A 19248-nucleotide genomic window follows, 5' to 3' on the forward strand; every position below is an offset into this window, starting at 1 on the left:
ACCGCTAATAGCGCTAATCCGCTAAGCCGTCAATGGGCTTGCTTCGCAAGATGAAAAAACCGCTAGACGAAGAGACTCGCAGAACGGATTCTTTTCGTCTTGCGAGGCACCACTGTACATAAATCCCATTGCATTCAATGAAGCTTGCAAATGGGTATTAGGATTACAGTCTAAGTATGGGAATATAGGAATATGGATTATTGCAATGTTGCTACTTTGTTTCATTATCCTAACCATTGAGACCAACTATTGCTGAGAAACAACTTTTCTTCCCTGTTAAGAGCCTATTTTCATAGTGGTATGATAATGGTGGGTTACTGACAAGCTGCAGACTTCCTGTTCTGATAGGGGGCACAAATGCAAGCTATCTTGAGGACTAGTCTGTTTTCCATTAGACAAGTGGCGAGAATAATACTTAACTGCTTGAATGGGCTCAGTTAATACACATCTGATGCTGAAACATTAGTGAAACATTAGTGAAACCAATAAGATATAGGTCGAAGACCAACTGAAGCCTCATGCAAGACTGGACTATCAGGAGCAGAAAGCATGTTAATGAGTCATTTAGGGATCAGGTGGGCAGAGGGCATTCAGTGAGTAGATATCCCCAACAGCTAGAGCCCCCAGTTTAGCAGAATTGCTGTATCAGGTAAGTATACTACTACTTGGGGGAAGATACTCATTCCTGTAATTAAATGGTAGCAATGGTCACTATCATTTTCAAAATCCCAATGAGGCATTCCTAATAATATGGACTAGCTATATGCATTATAGCACTAAGCTGTTAAAACAGTTTAAAGTGGTCCCTTGTATCTAAAATACAAAGCAGACTGAAAGTAGCAAAGGTAGGCACAAAGAGGACAGAAGGGCAGCTCTGGTTTCTTATAGGAGCCTATTTTTTTGCCTACTTAATGCAAACTACTAATGGTACAAAGAAAGGACAATGCTTCTAGCATACTTCTACTTTACAACTATGGCACATGCTATAACTAGTAAAACTTTCAAAAAGATTCTAGTAACAGACCAAATGAGAGAAACTTGAAAGCTTTTATTTCATACAAGTTCTGAAATACAGCACAACTGTTAGTTTAACAAAGGCCACAGTAGTAAGGTTCTTTACAGTTACAACTATCTAGGACACCAAAATTCAGCATTACATTAACAATCTTCTACCCGATCATATCAAGATGGCACCTTCCCACACACTAGTGTGGGAAGAAGTTCCTACAAAAAGACTAGGTGGTGTATTCCTTGCTTGTGTACTACTTAGTAGTCCCTGCTAATCCTTAATTGCCTCTGGAAATGCAGATAACTGATGTCTAAAGCCCACTCGTGGGGAAGTCCTGAAAAGTTATCCAAAGCTCTGAAAAATTATATCTCTAATCACTACACCATGTTACAGATTTCCTGACCTGTCCTTCATGGGAGCAATCCTCTCTTGGACCATTTCCATACCTTCTCCAAATCCCTTCTCCTTTTCAAATTTAACTACTGAGTTGAAAGAAATGGGTAGGGAAAAGAACTGTTGAGTTTATTTTCCAAGGTTCTTTTGCTTATTCAATGGCAAGAAAAAAATGTACACTTTCTAGACTACCTATTTGCAACAGAGGCTTGAATAAAGCCTTTATGGCTGAGAGTAAGGAAATAATCCTCATCTTCTTACCATCTTCTGTATTCCAGCTCCCCCCCCCCCAAAAAAAACTCAGTAAGAAGTTGAGGGAAAGAGGAAGTAAATTCTGAGCTGAAATTAGGGTGATCTGCATTAGTTGAGTTGGTTTACAACCCACCCTAATACTAAAACCACCAGCCTTTGCACTCTTCAAGGCTAAATTGTTGTAACAGGCACATGCCACCTAAAGAGTTCACAATTTAGGTAGGGCTGTAGAACGGTGTGTTCCAAATTATGTTCCAACAGCCACAGATTCCTCAGTGAGAAAAGCCATAATGTGGACAAGTTTCTTTAAAAGACAGTTTACCAGTTCTACAATGCACAGCTACAGAGGTGTGTCACAGGTAGCTTATATGGAGTGCTTGACTCAAACACAAGCTACGCTTGGTTATGCGCCATGAAACATGTCCCATAATGCTCTCCAAAACAATTTCTATGTCAGATGCACAAAGGTTATTTGGCAAACAAGTCAATGTGTAAATGCCAAGTTGGAAAGCCACTTCCCTAGAGTGGTCATCACACTCATCTGTTTAAATTTATCTTGCCTTGATCCTGCACTACACTCGTTTTAGGAATGTTTTTACACTTTCTAGATTCTAAACCCTTGTTATGCCAGAGAAAGCTTTAATTTACTTTTGTCTATTAAAGTATGTCCAGTGATGGGGATGTTTTAGTTAGACTCTAATGCCTCAAATTAGGTTCCATTGTTTATAATACTGACAGCTGGAATGCAAAGACGCTACTAGCTTGTGCTATATAACAGTGAATCCTGAAGGTAAGAATTATTCTGTGATGAGCTCTGATTTCTACTGGACATATAATCTCGGACAATATGCCAGCCTCCCCACAAAGAGAAAAGTGGCCTGTTCCTTAGGTGAGAAATGAAATCTTCCCTTAAACCAGTAGTAAGGAAGCAGCAATAAGATTCCAAACAAAGCTAGAACTGACCCAAGTAGAAACTGTTTTATTCCACATAGTCCTGTCCCCTACCAGCTGAACTACCTAATCTGTCAACATGTGATGTCTGGCAACAGCAACATTTTATCAAAAGTATGAAGTTGTCATAATTTATCCACTTCATGTAATGTGCATTCACAGACATGAGACTGCTGCTATGCATACATGATAGTGATCAATTCGCTTGCTCATCCCACTACGTTGGCATATCCAAGTTAGCCTTGTTGAGCCTATGCAGAATGAATGGCTATGTCATAGGTTGAGAGTAACTTGGTGCCTTCTCCAACAACTGCTAGTGTTTCTTTAACATTTCAAAGGCACACTTCATGCTTTGAAACCCCCAAGTATTCTAATCCTGAAAGGCTGAACATTCTGTGTCAGCTAAAGGCTAGCAGCAGTTAATGAGGCTTATGCAGAAAAAGAACTATAGACTGCATCCATGGTTAGTGAAAACTCTTAAATACCTACTAATTGTTCACAAAGATACTTCTGTTGAGCTTGTACCACTAATGACCATTACATCTGGCAGTTAAATTACCATGCTACTCGCTAATTTGTAAATAGGGGAGGACACTTTTAAGAGATTGCTAAACAATGAATTCCAAGATGTGACTCCCTTTCCTTGCAATATAATTTAAAGCAGGGTGTGGTTTTCTTAATGTTAACATCAGTTCTGAAAAGTTATGCAGGTATTGCAGTGGCTTTTCAACCCTTCACAATTTTGCAAGCAGTTACCGGTATGTAATAATATTAAATCCTTCACTTGCTTTCAAAGTAATATTTAAAAGCTAAGCTTTCGTGGTCTTATCTAGAAGAATGTAGAACGCCATTGAGGAGATGAAGGATGAGGAGTGTTACAACTTTTTTGGAGCCCAGGGAAAGTCATGCAAATAACTCATTCCAAATAAGGATTTTCACATCACTCTACACAACACTGTATTATTCTGCTAGTGAACAGTAGTGCCACTGTAAAAATTAAGATATCTAAAGTACTTGGCAGCTTATGACATGTTTTGACTAACATAAAAGCCGAGCTGAAAACTCTTGCCTTCAAACTGTGTAATAAATATTTCCTCTACACTATCTCTGCACATTGTTGAAAGCTAACACGATAGACTTGCACTGCCCAGTTGTTCATTTAAAATTGTCTAGCACTGCCAATAAATCTTCAAATATTCAATGATGCTACAAACTAACTTAAGTCATGTAGCCATATGCATTTTAAAATTAAACAAAAGCAGCAGCAATACAATGTTACAGTTTGGTTACCAGTGCCTTACTTTCGTTTGCTTTTCGTGTCAGTAGTCTGAAAAACACTAGAGGCAGACATGAGATTTTCTATATATTGTCCAAGAACTTGATTTTCTGATTTCAGTTTCAGGTTTTCTTCTTTAACAGCATCTACTCTTGCAGACAGATCTGGAAGGACAAGGTGAATTTTAGAAGCAAATCACAACATCTGCTCTACTCAGAGTTTTAACTAAACGGTAGAAATAGTCACATGAAAAGAAAAGCCCATTATAAAGACATTCTGTATAGTGAAAGTTTATCCAATGCTTTCCAATAAAATGTTCTTAAAACACGCAGTAACCCAGTGTCAAATTTAGTCCCTGCCCCAAGCAAGCCTCCTAGGAAAAGTATTCCAGAGTCAGGGTGCCACATGCATTGCAGTTATTTAAATGGAACATTATTAGAGCATGAATAACTGTGGTCAACCTATCTCTGTCCAGGAAAGGCTGTAGCCAGCATATTAGTGCTAGTAGATAAAGATCCGTGTTAGTAGTTACGAAAAGCGCTTCATGTCTTCAGAGGCCATTCAGGCCTCTTTAGAAAGGGGTTGGGTCTAATAACATCCCTAGGCCCCACTAACCAACAGCATCGGCAACTTATCAGGAATTACTATCATCTAGACCATTCACACTTCCACAGCTTCATCTAAACTTAATGAAAACAAGAAATAGAGCTGAGAGACATCCGCTTACTGATGATACTGTGTTCCAAAACCCCAGATGACCTTACTCAACAGTTTCATGTACATGCTGAACAAAATATAGAATGCTAAGGCACACTATAGTATAAATGGCAAGGGAGGGAACAAAATGCACTTTCTGGACTGCACCCATAGTCACAATGTGAAACCCCTTGTTGGCTTCTATGCCCCACCAGATTTAACAGAATTTGCAGGAACATCATCTTAGCTCAATCAGAACTGCAGTCTGTATCAATGATAAGTTTCTATCCTTAAAGTAATTCTGCATGTAGATAGGTTAACCTTCTGAATTAAGAAACTAACCTTCAAGTGTATGCTGGAGTTCCAAAACTTGATTAATAAGTCGTGTTTTTTCTTCCAATTCCACTTGATTTTCAGCCTCAACAGCTGTAAAAAAGAGATAGTCTTTAGTGCAGCCAAGTACAGTATTACAATGCACAAGAGGGAAAACATTAAGTTGAAAAAATGCTTTATACCATCCATATCCGCATTCATCATCGTTGAACAGATCCAATCCACTGGTGAATCTTGTACTTCAGAAATGTACTCTGCTTAAAGAAGATAAAATTTTGTCAACGGTATGTACAAATGCAGAACCAGGTTTTATAGTTGAATGTTTTAGAAGGGTAGCATTTGTTATCTAAACTTCAATGTGAACAGCAACCAACAAAACATTGCTGTGAAAATAGACAAATCTGCTTTTGTCTTATTTTTTTTTTAAAGTAGTAAAATTGAACTTTTCCAGAAAAAGGAAGCAAAACAATATTCCTAAGGAAGACAAAACAGTTATTTTTCCAGCAGCAGCCAAATCTGCCACATTTTGCACACCAATATCAACTGCACCAGCCTATTTCAACATTCTTGGGACACACTTTGCAATGTGATATATGCTTTGAGCATCTTTGTTAATAACTGATCAGGTAGGCATCTGTTGACTGACTGTTGGTTACTTCTGCCAGCAATTTAAAACATACCTCTCCATCCAAGTTTTCTCAGACTATTAATACTGGCTCTTGGTATCTCTGGTTCCTATAACTGATAGGATGCTTCACTGACTTTCATTGACTCAAGCCTATTTACATTTTTATACTGTTTGATTGCAATAAAGCTTCTAAATGTTTACAAAAAAATTAAAACATTGAAATAATCCATAAATAATCTTAATTCCAAGACGGAATTAAGATTGCCGGAAGAAATATCAACAACCTCAGATATGCAGATGACATAACCTTGATGGCAGAAAGGGAGGAGGAATTAAATAACCTTTTAATGAGGGTGAAAGAGGAGAGCGCAAAATATGGTCTGAAGCTCAACATCAAAAAAACGGAGATCATGGCCACTGGGCCCATCACCTCCTGGCAAATAGAAGGGGAAGAAATGGAGGCAGTGAGAGATTTTACTTTCTTGGGCTCCATGATCACTACAGATGGTGACAGCAGTCACGAAATTAAAAGACGCCTGCTCCTTGGGAGAAAGGTGATGGCAAACCTAGACAGCATCTTAAAAAGTAGAGACATCACCTTGCCAACAAAGGTCCATATAGTTAAAGCTATGGTTTTCCCAGTAGTGATGTATGGAAGTGAGAGCTGGACCATAAAGAAGGCTGATCGCCGAAGAATTGATGCTTTTGAATTATGGTGCTGGAGGAGACTCTTGAGAGTCCCATGGACTGCAAGAAGATCAAACACATCCATTCTTAAGGAAATTAGCCTTGAGTGCTCACTGGAAGGACAGATCGTGAAGTTGAGGCTCCAGTACTTTGGCCACCTCATGAGAAGAGAAGACTCCCTGGAAAAGACCCTGTTGTTGGGAAAGATGGAGGGCACAAGGAGAAGGGGACAACAGAGGACGAGTTGGTTGGACAGTGTTCTCGAAGGTACAAACATGAGTCTGACCAAACTGCGGGAGACAGTGGAAGACAGAAGTGCCTGGCATGCTCTGGTCCATGGGGTCACGAAGAGTCGGACACGACTAAACAACAACAACAACAATCCATAAAACATGTGGCTCTTATTGTTATATGTTGTTGATGTTTAACTGTTCTGAAAGCCATCTTGGTGTTTCCCTGAAATGAAATGCAGTATGCAATTTGTTTTATTAATAATCTTTTAAGTTATGCATATCGATTTAGCTTCTATTGTTGCATGTTAACTTTGGGTGGTGGTCTGGGGTCCCACACTATTGGGTGCAATGTAATTTTGTACAGGGTGAGTCCTTTAAAAGAGGCCGGGTGGATACAGAGTGCACATGTTCCACAGGGCCTCTTTTAAAAGACTCACGCTGTATGTTGTCTATAAGCGCACCTCACAGCGTCGTATAGTACCATAACATTTCACATGCACATCTTCGAAGAAACTCATAGTTTTAATGCTGTATATTTCTGCTCTACAGCGGTGCATTCCCTATAGCCAGGCAGGTGAAAGGAGTGAGAGCCATCCTTAAACAAGAAATGGATGGCTATTATTAACGTCAGGGGATGTTGGGTCCCTCATAAGCAAGGCTGGCATTTGAGAGAGGCTTGTTCATTTTCATTCCACCCACAACGCCTCGGTAGGAGGCAACGTCGCTGCTACCGGAAAGGCGGAGAACCCAGCGCTCCAGAGCTTTCTCTTGCACGCTCCCCAGAAGAAGAAGAAGAAGAAAAAGCACCACCCAGCAATCCCCCCCAAAACCAGATTAGATGCTGCATCCTCAAAACGGAGCCTGGGAGGAGGAAACCCTCCCCTTGCCAGGACATCCCTTCCAACACCGGTCGCCTCGCCCTCCCAACCCGCAAGCAGGGAGCCCCGCCTCCCGCTCCGGTCCCCAGGCAAAGGAAGCGCGCGCCTACTCACCTCTCCCCCACCTGCCCAGGTTGCCCTCGGACCCCAACCCTCGCCTAGTTCAACAGCGGCCAAGTGCGACTGCGCAGCTTCTCCTTCGCCCGGCCGGCAGCGCACGCGCTTTGCTCCATGAAAACAACCGGCGGGGTGGTGGGGGGGAGGAGGCAGGAGGGAGACGGCGGGCTTAAGGGGAGAGAGACGGCCCAGCCAACCATCGAATCACAGCAAACGAAAGCGGACGGCCCTTCGCGAGGCAGCCAATAAGCGGAGGGAGACATCGGCAGACGCTTCCATCGGCTGTGGGGGCGGAGTCTCTTCGCCTTCGCCGGCCTGCTTCCGCAGGGCGGAGTAGTAAATAGGGATGACAGGGGCAGACGCCTCCCGTCGCTAGTCCCTTTTCTCCCTCTCTCTCTCTCTCTCTCTCTCTATCTCTCTCTCTCTCTCTCTCTCTCTCTCTCTCTCTCTCTCTCTCTCTCTCCACCCTCCGCCCAGCTTTCCCTCAAGTCGTGGGCCTGAATGAAGGCTTTAATTCATAAGAGAGCAGAGCGGCACCGGCTGCAAAAAAACACGCCCAAACGGCGCTGCTTTCCCAGGGCTGCGTCATAAGCACCTCCCGCTCCAGTTACAAGACATCTTTCCGCAACCTGAAGAAACACTTTTTGAGACAGAACGACGTGTGTCAGGGGTGCCGACAAAGGAAACGGAGGAACCTCCCACTGCCATGCTCTGAAGCGAAAAATGCTTGTTCCTATTTTGTAACTGCATTTATCTCCCACATTTCCTGTAGTGAGGTCGAAGTGGCGGACGTGGTTTTCCCCTCCTTTTCATGGTATCTTTCACCTGGTTAGGTGAAAGAGATAGTGAGGGACTGACCTAAGGTTACCCAAGGAGCTTCGTGGCTGAGGGAAGATTTGAAACCTAGTCTGGGTCCTAGTCCGAGGCTGTAATCACATTTATTTCCCACTCTTCTCCCAGAGTGCTTTGCCTCACCTTTAATTGTCGCAACAACATGGCAAGGTTGGTCAACATCATGACCAAGGGCTGCAACCCTACAGACAGTTGGGCCAAACTGAATGCTGTGGCACTTTTGAAGGAAGCATTGCAAGAAACTAGCTAGAGGAGACTAGAGAACAAATGCGAAGTTTGTTCCTTATGCAGATTTTATTCGTAGGATAAGAAGAATAAACAAAACAAAACAGGTAATCCTAAGGCCCTTTTCAGTTGCCTCTATGTGGCAGCAGGGTTAGACTCCTGACAGCCGAGATGCAACACTTAGACTGGCTCAAGCGCTGTGATGGGATTCTCTTTCCAGAAACAGGTTCTGTCTTTCCTTTATCTACTGCCTTACTATGTTGTTCAAGTAAATTGATGCTCAAGTAATTAGCCTGTTCCTTGGTTTACATTCACATGACCTTGAGGATGTTCTTGCAAGGCCAGGAGAGTACCCCAATAATCATGTGGTCACCTGAATGGACTAGGACCAGATGGACTTCAGTGGTTGGCATGCAGCCACTATCCAGAGATAAGTGGGTTCCTATGACAGTCTCAGACTGTACACTCTCTTGGCATAACTTCTACATAGCAATGCTGCCTACAAGAGATGGAATTAAGTCCTTGGAGGATTGAGGCCCATACCTAGGCATGAATTTGGCATGGGATAAGCAATTGTTAGGCACTGCCTAAACCCTTATTTAAATCACAGTGGTTTTCCATGATGTTGCAATACAAGAGATGGGTACCTTTTTCTGACCAAGGGCCCCCCTCTGGGCCACCTTCCAAGGGCCACATGCCAGTGGTGGCTAGGGCCAGAGGTAAAAGCATACAAAACAGTAAATGCTAATTTTACCTTTTTTCCAGTAGGCTAGTTTCTACACACACTCACCCCCCCCCCTCCCATTTGCCCTCAACCCTGAGGTTCCCCACTCCATTATACCACCATGGAGTACCAGAGGGAAGATTTCTAGGGCAGTACAGCTGGACAATCCTGTGCTTCAATAGGTTAGTAAAGGGTTGGAAAAAGATGCTGAGCTCTCAGTTACAGTGCTAGTGAGGCTTAATGGGTGGAGAGGAGAAAAAGGCTATTTGGCTAAAGGGTTTTAATAGAGTAATTAACTGCTTCTTTGAAGGTGTCTTAGTTTAACATTAATAGTTGAATATAAGCTTTTGATATTTAAAGTATCAGGAACAAGTTAACATAGTATGTACTTGTTTAAACCTAGCAATATGATTTTAAAGTAACCAGATAAGTGTGTGCACTTAAATCATGTAATGTGGCATATAAATGTAAATGTCTTTGTTACATTCATCTGTGTTTGTACTATGCCTGCACCCCACAGTTTCTGGGTCAGTGGTAAGTTAAGGGTTCAGAGGGAATAAGAGAGATTGAATGGTGAAAGTGACACAGATGTAGGTCACCCTGTGCTGTGGGAGCTGAATTTTCTTACTATTGTGTGAGTGATGAAATGCACTCCCTTCCCTACACAGTGCTCAACCTCAGTATATCTATAGAACCTTCTACACTGTAATGTACGAAAACGGCTGTTGTAAGGTGTGGTGGTGTAAGGCATGGGGCTTATCTTAGAGGTGTGGAGCCTGTGTTCCTCAAGGTGTTGTTGGACCAGTCATCAGAACATGCATCATCCCTGACTATTGGCTGTGCTGGCTGGGGCTGATGGGAGTTCAAGTCCAAAAACATCTGCATGGTCACAGGTTTTCAAGCCCTGTTTTTTCAGCAAACTAGCTAATTTTCAACACTCCTCTCTGCAAACTCACAACTTAGCAAATGTATAAATTCTTATACCAGAAACACTTGCAAAATACATGTCAAGAAATACTGGTGGTTGTACTGGTGCTTATCAGGATAAAAACAATATGAATATACCAATATATTTATTTTTTAAAAGAGTATAGGTATATTGTTTTCCCATAGGCATGTTTCATTGAGGAACAAAATTTCAGGCGGAATGAAAAGAGAAATGTTGAAAATATACCGAGGAACTAATAAAAAGGGCAGAGTTAGGGAGACCTCTGCTGTCTAGAGAGGGGACTTCCAAATGCTTTTTTTCTGGTAAATAATTTCAGTTGTTTCCAGTATGTAGAAATGTATTTGTAGCCCCAGTTCTATAAATCCCACAGTGGTATGACAACTTACACCCCTGTCCCAAATTAACACATATCATGCCAAATTATTTCTGTGGGTTTAGGTGGGCCTAAAACAGTTTTCTCCACTGCTACACCGCAAACTGCTTTTGAAACTGAGGTGTCAGTCGTGCAGTGAGATTACTTTAGACTCTGGACTCTTATGATGTCTCTCTCTTTAGCTGGCCATGTGTATTGATTCACTTACTTAAAAATTTGGTCAGCCATCCGTGCTGCATTTGGAGAGCCTCCTGGTCATTCTGCTGAACCAGTAGGGCCCTGATGGCATTGATAATGAGGTGCATTGGAACTATGGCATAGTGGTTTGCTAGTGAAATTTTAAAAGAAGTTATTTGACTCCTAACCATTGCTTGGAAATAGGTTTGCACTGATTTCAGTGGAACTTAGATCCAGATTAAGATGTCTAAGATTGCAACCTTGTACAGCTGAACATTTTTATCAGCCTCTTTGTGAAGGCTATTTGCCTCTGAAGAACTTAATGTACGGGGTAAGTGATGTAACTTTCTTCAGCCCTTCTATTAACTGTAAGACCTGTGTTTTCTTTCAGTTAGGGTGTTTATGCACTTCTAGTTATCAGAAATTTCCTTACTCCCATTTATCTAGAACAGGGGTGGGGTGCTAGAGCTGATTTACAGGCCAGATTATTACCCACCCCCCACGACTCCTCACGATCCAGGTTTGGCAGGTGGGCAGAGTGATACCCACCTGTCAGTTACCTGATATCAAAATGACATCAAGCTATCTTTTTTGCCCATAGGCATCTTCAGAATCCCCTTTCAAAGTGCAAGCGAGGAGGGAGGCTACGTCTTGGCTGAGCCTAGTTAGCATGACTTTCAGAAGCATTTGTTATTACGTATGTCTGTCAATCTCACTCCTGATGTAAAGTGCAGTGCAATAAATGGCTCAAGCTCGATAAGGAAGATTGGTTAAGGACACCACAATACTCCACAGCACTCCTGTCAAACTAGTAGGCAGTTACCTAGTAGAAAATATATGGCCCACTTAATATTACACAATAAGTAGTGCAGCAGAAAAGCTATGTAGATGGAAATTCGCTTTGGGGTTTTTGTTTTATGCCACTTCCAACAGTTTATAAATATATAAGTAATTCAATATATGAAAGGATTTACAGTTGATCCTCGCCCTTTCTGTCATACAGATAATATAATTAGAGCTGCTTCAAGCTGTTTGCCTTCAGAAAAGGCCCTTTTAAAACCTACATAATCCTTTCAAATCCCTGCAAACAGGCATCCAGTTCTGTAGCTGTGACTTTGGAACTTGTCTGTGACACTCTCCCATTGGCTAGTGAAATGTTGCTAGAATGAAGGAAATCTGTTTCTCCCCCTGTGAGATGGCTTGCTTCACTGGTTGCTAAACCAACTTAGCAACCAAGAGGTCATTTTAGGCTTCTGGCCATTGAGCTACTTCTGTGATATTGTCAGAGCACGCCAGTTCCCCTGCTTCCAGTTCATTTCATTAAGGACTCAAGGAAAAGACAATAGTTGCACTGAATATTGCTGGACCGCATGTCAGTAGTGGGTTGGTGAAAGAGGCATAAGTGGGTGGAGCAACAAATGTAAATTTTACCTTTGTACAGTAGGCTATTTTGTGTATACACTCATACACTCCTTGGTGTCCTGCACCCAGGCAACCAAGAGACATTATTAGAGCTGAAGGAAGCATTCCAGCCAGGCAAAAACATTCATGGAGGGTGTAAAGCAGGGCTGGCAAGGATTGTGGCTGGAGAGAGCCCCAAGAGTCACATGATGGGGGAAAGGAAGAGCTGCATTTGACCCCCAGGCCTGAGACTCTCTACCCTTGTTCTAAAGGACAGAAGCATGCTGACAGTCGTCTAAGTTGCTACCTTAGGTAGAAACAGCTTCTCTACTAAATCCAGTAAAGAACATGAGATCAGCATATTAGGTTTATGCCAACATTCTGTGTTACCATTGCACTGATGTAACTGCTTTGCTAGTGGTAAATGGCCAGTGCAAAAGGAGAATCAACAAAACTGGGGAGGGCAGATGCAGAGTTTAATCAAAATTCTATGCTCACTCAGAGCTCTCTCTCCCCAGAGCAGAGGGAGGCTATACCAACGAAAGGTACAGGATAAGCAAAAACACCAGAAGCAGAGTCAGTGGAGAGTCCAAGCAACTGCATGTGCCTCCAAGTCTCCCAGCACCACCCTGGCCACATCAGAAGATGAAATTTTAACTAGTTCAGCGGCCAGCCATGCTGCAGCACTAGGAATATGCACACCATTGAGATAGTAGCTAATCATGACACAGCACAATCATTTCAAGTACACTGTGGGGAAACCAAGATGGTGGCATCAATGGGCTCTGAGTCTCCTGCTGTCTCTAAACAATGGGAAGGGTTAAAATAAATGGGGGAAATGTGAAATGCCACCCAGCCTGTGGATAAGTCTGTTGCCATTGTCATAAGATGATGAACCACTGAAAAAACATAAGCATAAATAGGTAGGAAAGGGGGACTTGGGAGGTCACTGGCTGCTGGGATACCAGAGTTGGCCCATGGAAAGAAAGAAGTAAAGGTGTAGATTTCACCACTACTTTTCCCCATGCCCTTTAAAGGCTTCACGTACTTCATTGCTGCATTAGGTTGCTATTAAAGGCGCAGATACAAGACCAGTTGAAAATATGGTAATCCTACTCTATCATTCTTTTCATAGAGAAAATCAATATAATATAGTTATAATTGTATGAGCAGTACACTGAATGTAATATTTTTTAAAGCAGCTCATCAAGAGATTAATGCCCTGTCAGTGTTGCTTAAAGAAAATTAAGAGAACTCACTCTGCTTCTGGAATGACTTAAAAATTGCCATTAGTAATGTACTGCTCATTTACGTGTTCATTAAGACATTATACAGTTAGCTCTTTCACTTGAGCTATATGGATTTTCATATTACAATCTTACAAAGATATTTTTTTAAAGAGCAAGGCACCAGTGTAAATATGAAACAGTGCTAGTTCATTTATTTTCCTCTTGATTCTTTTCTTATATTTCTCTGATAATACAATTCTATATATGAAAGAAGTCTCACTGAGTTGAGTGGGGCTTGTTCCCAGGTACTGTATAAGATTGCTTTTGGCAGAGCAATTTTAATCTTTGGCTGGGAGCAGTGGGACAAGACAGGGCAGAACTGCCACATTCAAAGCCCAGACCCTTCATGTGTCCCTAGTTTCCAGGGATGCCCCTGATTTAGAGAAGGCATCCCAGTTTCTGATTTGATCCTGGAATCTCCTACTTTTCCTTAGGATGTCCCTATTTTCATTTGAGAAATGTTGGAGGGTATGGAGTTATCTGACCCCTAAGCCATCTGAAGGCAATCCTTTATAGGAAAGGTTTTTATGTTTAATGTTTTATTATGTTTTTATATGTGTTAGAAGCTTCCCAGAGTGGCTGGGGCAACACAGTAAGATGTGTGAGGTATCAATAGTAAAATTATCATTATGGAATGGTACGTCCCTATTTTCATCAGAGAAATGTTGGAGGGTATGAAAGCCCTGCCAGCTTCTACTGGCCAGGGTGGAAGGCAACTTCTTAGTGCCAAAGGAGATCAGGAGGCCCCTTAGCAGCTGACATGGCTGGATGAAACAGCTTGGATTCAAAGCACTTGCTCCAGTGATTTAAATCCAATCCACTTTCTCAGGAGAATGAAAAAATACACCTTTAAAAAACTGATAATTGTTTTCTTTATAGAAGAAGATGAATTTATTCAAAGTGCTTCCTCCAGTGCATTGAATACAATCATCTTTTTTCTGGGAATAAAGCAGTGCTCCATTTTTTAAAAGAGCATTTTCTCTCTCGAGAAACCACTCTGTATTCAACAGCTTTCTCTGCAGAGGGGGAAATGCTCCATTTTTAGGAGAATTTCCCCCTCTGCAGAGGCTTCTGAGTTCCATGTAACTGATAATCTGCTGACTGTTGGTTACAGGGAGTTTACTTGTGGGCACACTTCTAGCACTGATCAGATGAAAACTTGTCTTCAAAGGAGGTTTCTATAACCGACAATCAGTTGATTGGCAGTTACAGCTACCTCCTTTGAACACAGACAGGTATCAACCACCTTACAGCATTATGGTGTCAGGTGTTTGACAGATGAGTGGTCTCACCCACCTGTCAATGTTGACCCTAGCAGGTGGGGGGGGGGAGAGAGATTTGTCCCACCAGGCAGATCCAGTTACCCACTCCAGGTGTAGACAGTACTGAGTTAGATGGTCCAATATTTGAGTCAGTATAAGGCAGCTTCCTGTGCCTAATCCTGTGCTCAGCTTGGCTCCGCTGCACCCCACCTCATCCCTATAATGTTCCAGTTTGGGACACTACTCTAGCAGAAACACTATCATAGTAGCATATCACCCACCACACTTTCTGCAGCCACAGTGGAGGCCTCTGCAGTGGCCAGCATGTGAACATATCCACTATATCCTTCCCTCTCCAGCAGCAACAGTCAGTGGTTAAGGACTACACTCTAGCCAGGTATTAATGGTATCATAACCTGATATTATCTTCTGCCTATGAGAACAGCACGTTTTCATAGCACAGTGATAATTAGCCATAGTTAATGTATTCCAGGTTCTAATTAAAATTTTCTAAAGCCGGCTGTCATTGCTTTCAATAGAAATGAGAGGCATAATCTAGAAATGAGAGGCATAATCAGGACTGGTAAAGACTTTCTGGCACTTTTGCATGAATATCTACAATATGCCACAGTTGCATCGACAGAAGCTCTGTGTGATGTTGCCCGTCATATAGCAGGTAAATAGTATAACCTATCACTTCTGGGGGGCACTTTTAGAGCTTTTATTGCAGATACATTTTCTGCATTGGGCAACTTTCCACCATGTGCATCCTGAGAGATAGTCATTTATTTAACCATAGTACAGGCTCAAGAGGAGTCAGAATGCAGAGGCAGATCTGTGGGAGTACAATGGTCACACTGGGCACTGAGCGAAGAGGTGCCTCAATGATGTAGAAGTGAAGGTGAGAGGCTGGGGGCACTGAATTTTGGTGTCACACAGGGCACCACTGAAGTTTGAAAGCCCAAGTCTGCCACTGTGGAATTATGCATACATTTTGCTCTTTTGGGGGGTGCAAAAGTGTCTAATTGCCTTGCTGAGGAACTTCCTATGAATCATTGGTATTTAGGCTATAGTATCTCTAAATTCGGGGTGCAGGTGGCGCTGTGGGTTAAATCACAGAGCCTAGGACTTGCCGATCAGAAGGTCGGCGGTTTGAATCCCACAGCGGGGTGAGCTCCTGTTGCTCAGTCCCTACTCCTGCCAACCTAGCAGTTCAAAAGCATGTCAAAGTGCAAGTAAATAAATAGGTACCGCTTTGGCAGGAAGGTAAACGGCATTTCCGTGCACTGCTCTGGTTCACCAGAAGTGGCTTAGTCATGCTGGCCACATGACCTAGAAGCTGTACGCCGGCTCCCTTGGCCAATAAAGTGAGATGATCGCCACAACCCGAGTCGTCCGCGACTGGACCTAATGGTCAGAGGTCCCTTTACCTTTATCTCTAAATTCAAAGTGCCTGACATTTCTATAGTCTGCTTTTTATATTCAAAACTATCAGGTGACCATTGAGAACAGTGATGCTCTACTGCACATCCACAAGCAAGAAGAATAGTCTGGAATGGTGTACCACTGGAAGCATTTGGGCCTGCCCCTACCATGTCTTAATGTGGATTTTGAACCCCTTATGCCTCTTTTAATTCTTCCTCATCCATGCAGCATTCTCCTCCAACTACTGTTGTCCCATACTTCCTTCTCCCTAAACCTGGAGAGTCCCTGTACTTTGAAAATCCATAGGAGAGCTAGGGAATATCCGGATTTAGGAAGTGTGGGACAGCAGTAATTGAAGGAGAACGCCACAAGGGCGGGGAAGAATTAAGAGAGGCACAAGGGATTCAAAATCCACTTTGAGCCAAAACATGGACTAATTTGTCAGGGGCAACAGAGGGCAGATTTTTTAATTCAACAATAGCAACTGAGTTTTCTAAAACAGTATTATCATTCTTTTAAGAACACTCTCCCTTTAAAACACACCACATCGTATGCCTATTTTGAAGCTCAGTTGCAAAGCACTCTGAGAACTTCATAGTCAAAAGTATGGCATATCTCAGTGCCATAATAAATAAATAAATGCCTGTGACAATCCTACACCATCATCAAAGTTTACTCCAAATGCTTTATAAAAATGCTAGTCCAGAGACTAATGATTAACAAGAGATGTGCATTGTTATGTGTGAACACACATTCATGTAACAGAATGGATATCTGTAAGGCTAAATATATTTTTAGCCCTTAGGTCGTACATGTTTATAACAAGCCACCTATGTTCCCTTACCTGAGTCATCAGCCAAGGAAATATTAGTAAAGCTGTCATCCTCCTCTTCCAGAGAACCTTCCATTTTGTTTCAGTGAGTTTTTTTAAATTTCAGGAGTGCGTTAAAGAGAAAGCAGCATATCCTATTTTCCTCTTGTTAAATCTTTAATGATTCCACCCACCCACCAGAGGCTACTTGATCCTTGCACTAAAAACGAAACACTTCTTGTTCTTACTAACAACAGCACGCTTGTGCACGGAAGGATCGCTGCAACCCTGAGCTGCCTCCCGGAAACGGCTATGGTACAAAAGTTAAATAGTTACAAGTTACAACGCCTTACGCCAATAGGTGCTGAGTAATCACCATTGTTTCAGTTTTATACTGTATTTTCTCTATGAGGGAATAATGGAAGAACCAGATAGACATGGGCCACTTGCTGTTCAGCTCAGGCAGATGTGCCATTCAGAATCTGAAAATTAGAAGCCCCGTTCAAAACACACTTAAGGTAAAGGTAAGGGTACCCCTGCCCGTAGGGGCCAGTCGTGTCCGACTCTAGGGTTGTGCGCCCATCTCACTTAAGAGGCTGGGGGCCAGCGCTGTCCGAAGACACCTCCGGGTCACGTGGCCAGCGTGACAAGCTGCATCTGGCAAGCCAGCACAGCACACGGAAACGCCGTTTACCTTCCCGCTAGTAAGCGGTCCCTATTTATTTACTTGCATCCGGGGGTGCTTTCGAACTGCTAGGCTGGCAGGTGCTGGGACTGAGCGACGGGGATTCGAACTGCCGACCTGGCGATCGGCAAGTCCTAGGCGCTGAGGTTTTACTCACAGCGCCACCCGCGTCCCTATAAAACACACTTAGAAAGGTGTATAATTTTATTTAGTGACACAACAAATTTAGTGTGATCCTATGCACATTAACTTGGAAATAAATCTAACTGAGAACATCTTAGGTGTATAGATAAGTTTGCAAGAGAGAGGGCCTGTGATTCGTGTAGTGCTTGATCTGTGATGGCTCAAGTCTGACCTACACATTTCACTTACCAGAGATAATTCTCTGTTTTCATATAGTATTCATATTGTATCATGTGCAATAGGCATGTTGGGTTCCTGGTTTTCCACCTTAGGAGTCAGGACTACCTTAGCAAAGTACCATCTGATGCCCCCTCCCCACATTAGTTCCCTGCCCTCCCACCTCACTAGCTATGGGCTTACCTGGAAGCAGTGGTAGGTAGCTGGGAAGTCATTTCAAGTTCCATCACAGTTCCTGGATAGCCAGGACATTTTTCATATTGGGATTAATCTGAATCCAGTGCACACCTCTACCAATTACTCTCTCCAGCTGCAGCCTCTTGTGATCATCAAATTGTGCTTGGGCATTCCCCTGAGCATTAGCATCAATTTTTCAAGGTGTGTATGTATTTGCAATGGGCAGGTATGCCAGAAAAGTTCCAAAGTTGCCCTTTGGCTCACGTACAATGCATTTAATTTTGTTCTGAACTCCTAACCCTAAGTAAAAAATCATGTAAGATTTAATTAACAGTTGTCGATACCTTTTAAAATAAGTATTCAGCCTCATAAAATAGAGCACAGTCTGCATGTAATTTTGTGTGCTTCATTCTGCAGGGCCAACACAAGCACAAAACCTTAATAACCATTGGGCTAAAGCGTCTAAATAATCCTGTTGACATATCAATATATTTGTCTTTGGTTAAACTATATGCCTGTAGAACTACAGGATATGCACTGTTTGAACTCTATAGATCTTATCTAAAATGTTTAATTAATATTCCTTGCCACTATCAATAGTTTTCTATTATTTGTACCATCTGGCTTCTCTCTGGTAGGTAATTGACACAAATGAAATGTATTGGCTCCTTATAAACTAGATTAAATTTTGCCGAGTGAACACAGGGCCTTTTAGCCTTCCTCGCTTTATCAGCAATGTGGCAATGGATACTATAAAATAAATGCAAATATACACTTGTACATATAATGGGTTGTATCCAACTAACAGCACTAACCAAGCCCAAGATCTCACCAGGATGAGAGAATTTGGATTCAACAGATCTTGATCTTTGCTGTCTGAGCCTCAGATATCCTGGGGTAAGGTTGACCCTCACCCTGCATCAACCTTTCAACGTTTTCAGACCCAAAACCAGGACACGTGTCTTCCAGGACATGCTCTCGGGTGAGTCATGTGACCTGCACCTCGCTCTCACTCCAGAAAAACACATTTTTCGGGGCAAGAGAGCAACGTGAGAGATCGCTGCAACAAAACTGGTCACTGTGAT

General features: G+C 42.4%; 1 protein-coding gene and 1 long non-coding RNA gene across 6 annotated transcripts in view; one reads left to right on the top strand and one right to left on the bottom strand.

Annotated features, from left to right (window-relative positions):
* Positions 1-2057: 2057 nt before the first annotated feature.
* On the bottom strand, positions 2058-17178 carry SCOC (short coiled-coil protein). Of its 4 annotated transcripts, none has more exons than XM_081876163.1 (4): positions 16975-17178; positions 5093-5164; positions 4920-5003; positions 2058-4045 (listed from the first exon to the last, which is right to left on the bottom strand). In XM_081876163.1, exons 1-4 carry the CDS (start codon positions 17036-17038, stop codon positions 3903-3905), a joined length of 363 nt encoding a protein of 120 aa, XP_081732289.1. In that variant the 5' UTR covers positions 17039-17178; the 3' UTR covers positions 2058-3902. The 4 variants fall into 4 exon arrangements, with proteins under 4 accessions (XP_081732289.1, XP_081732288.1, XP_081732290.1 ...); XM_081876162.1 differs by having other exon boundaries at positions 5093-5167; XM_081876164.1 differs by lacking the exon at positions 16975-17178 and adding an exon at positions 7451-7608.
* Positions 7926-19248, top strand: part of LOC309349832 — a 34201-nt gene continuing 22878 nt past the window's right edge. Inside the window, exons 1-2 of one of the 2 annotated variants that reach the window (XR_014160199.1) lie at positions 7926-8235; positions 8416-8637. This is a non-coding gene — a long non-coding RNA (uncharacterized lncRNA). Of the gene's footprint in view, positions 8638-19248 lie in introns of both variants that reach the window. The other variant, XR_014160198.1, reaches the window with a different exon arrangement.

This window comes from Podarcis erhardii, assembly GCF_964252035.2.
Source record: "Podarcis erhardii genome assembly, chromosome: 9".
NCBI classification, from domain to species: domain Eukaryota; kingdom Metazoa; phylum Chordata; class Lepidosauria; order Squamata; family Lacertidae; genus Podarcis; species Podarcis erhardii.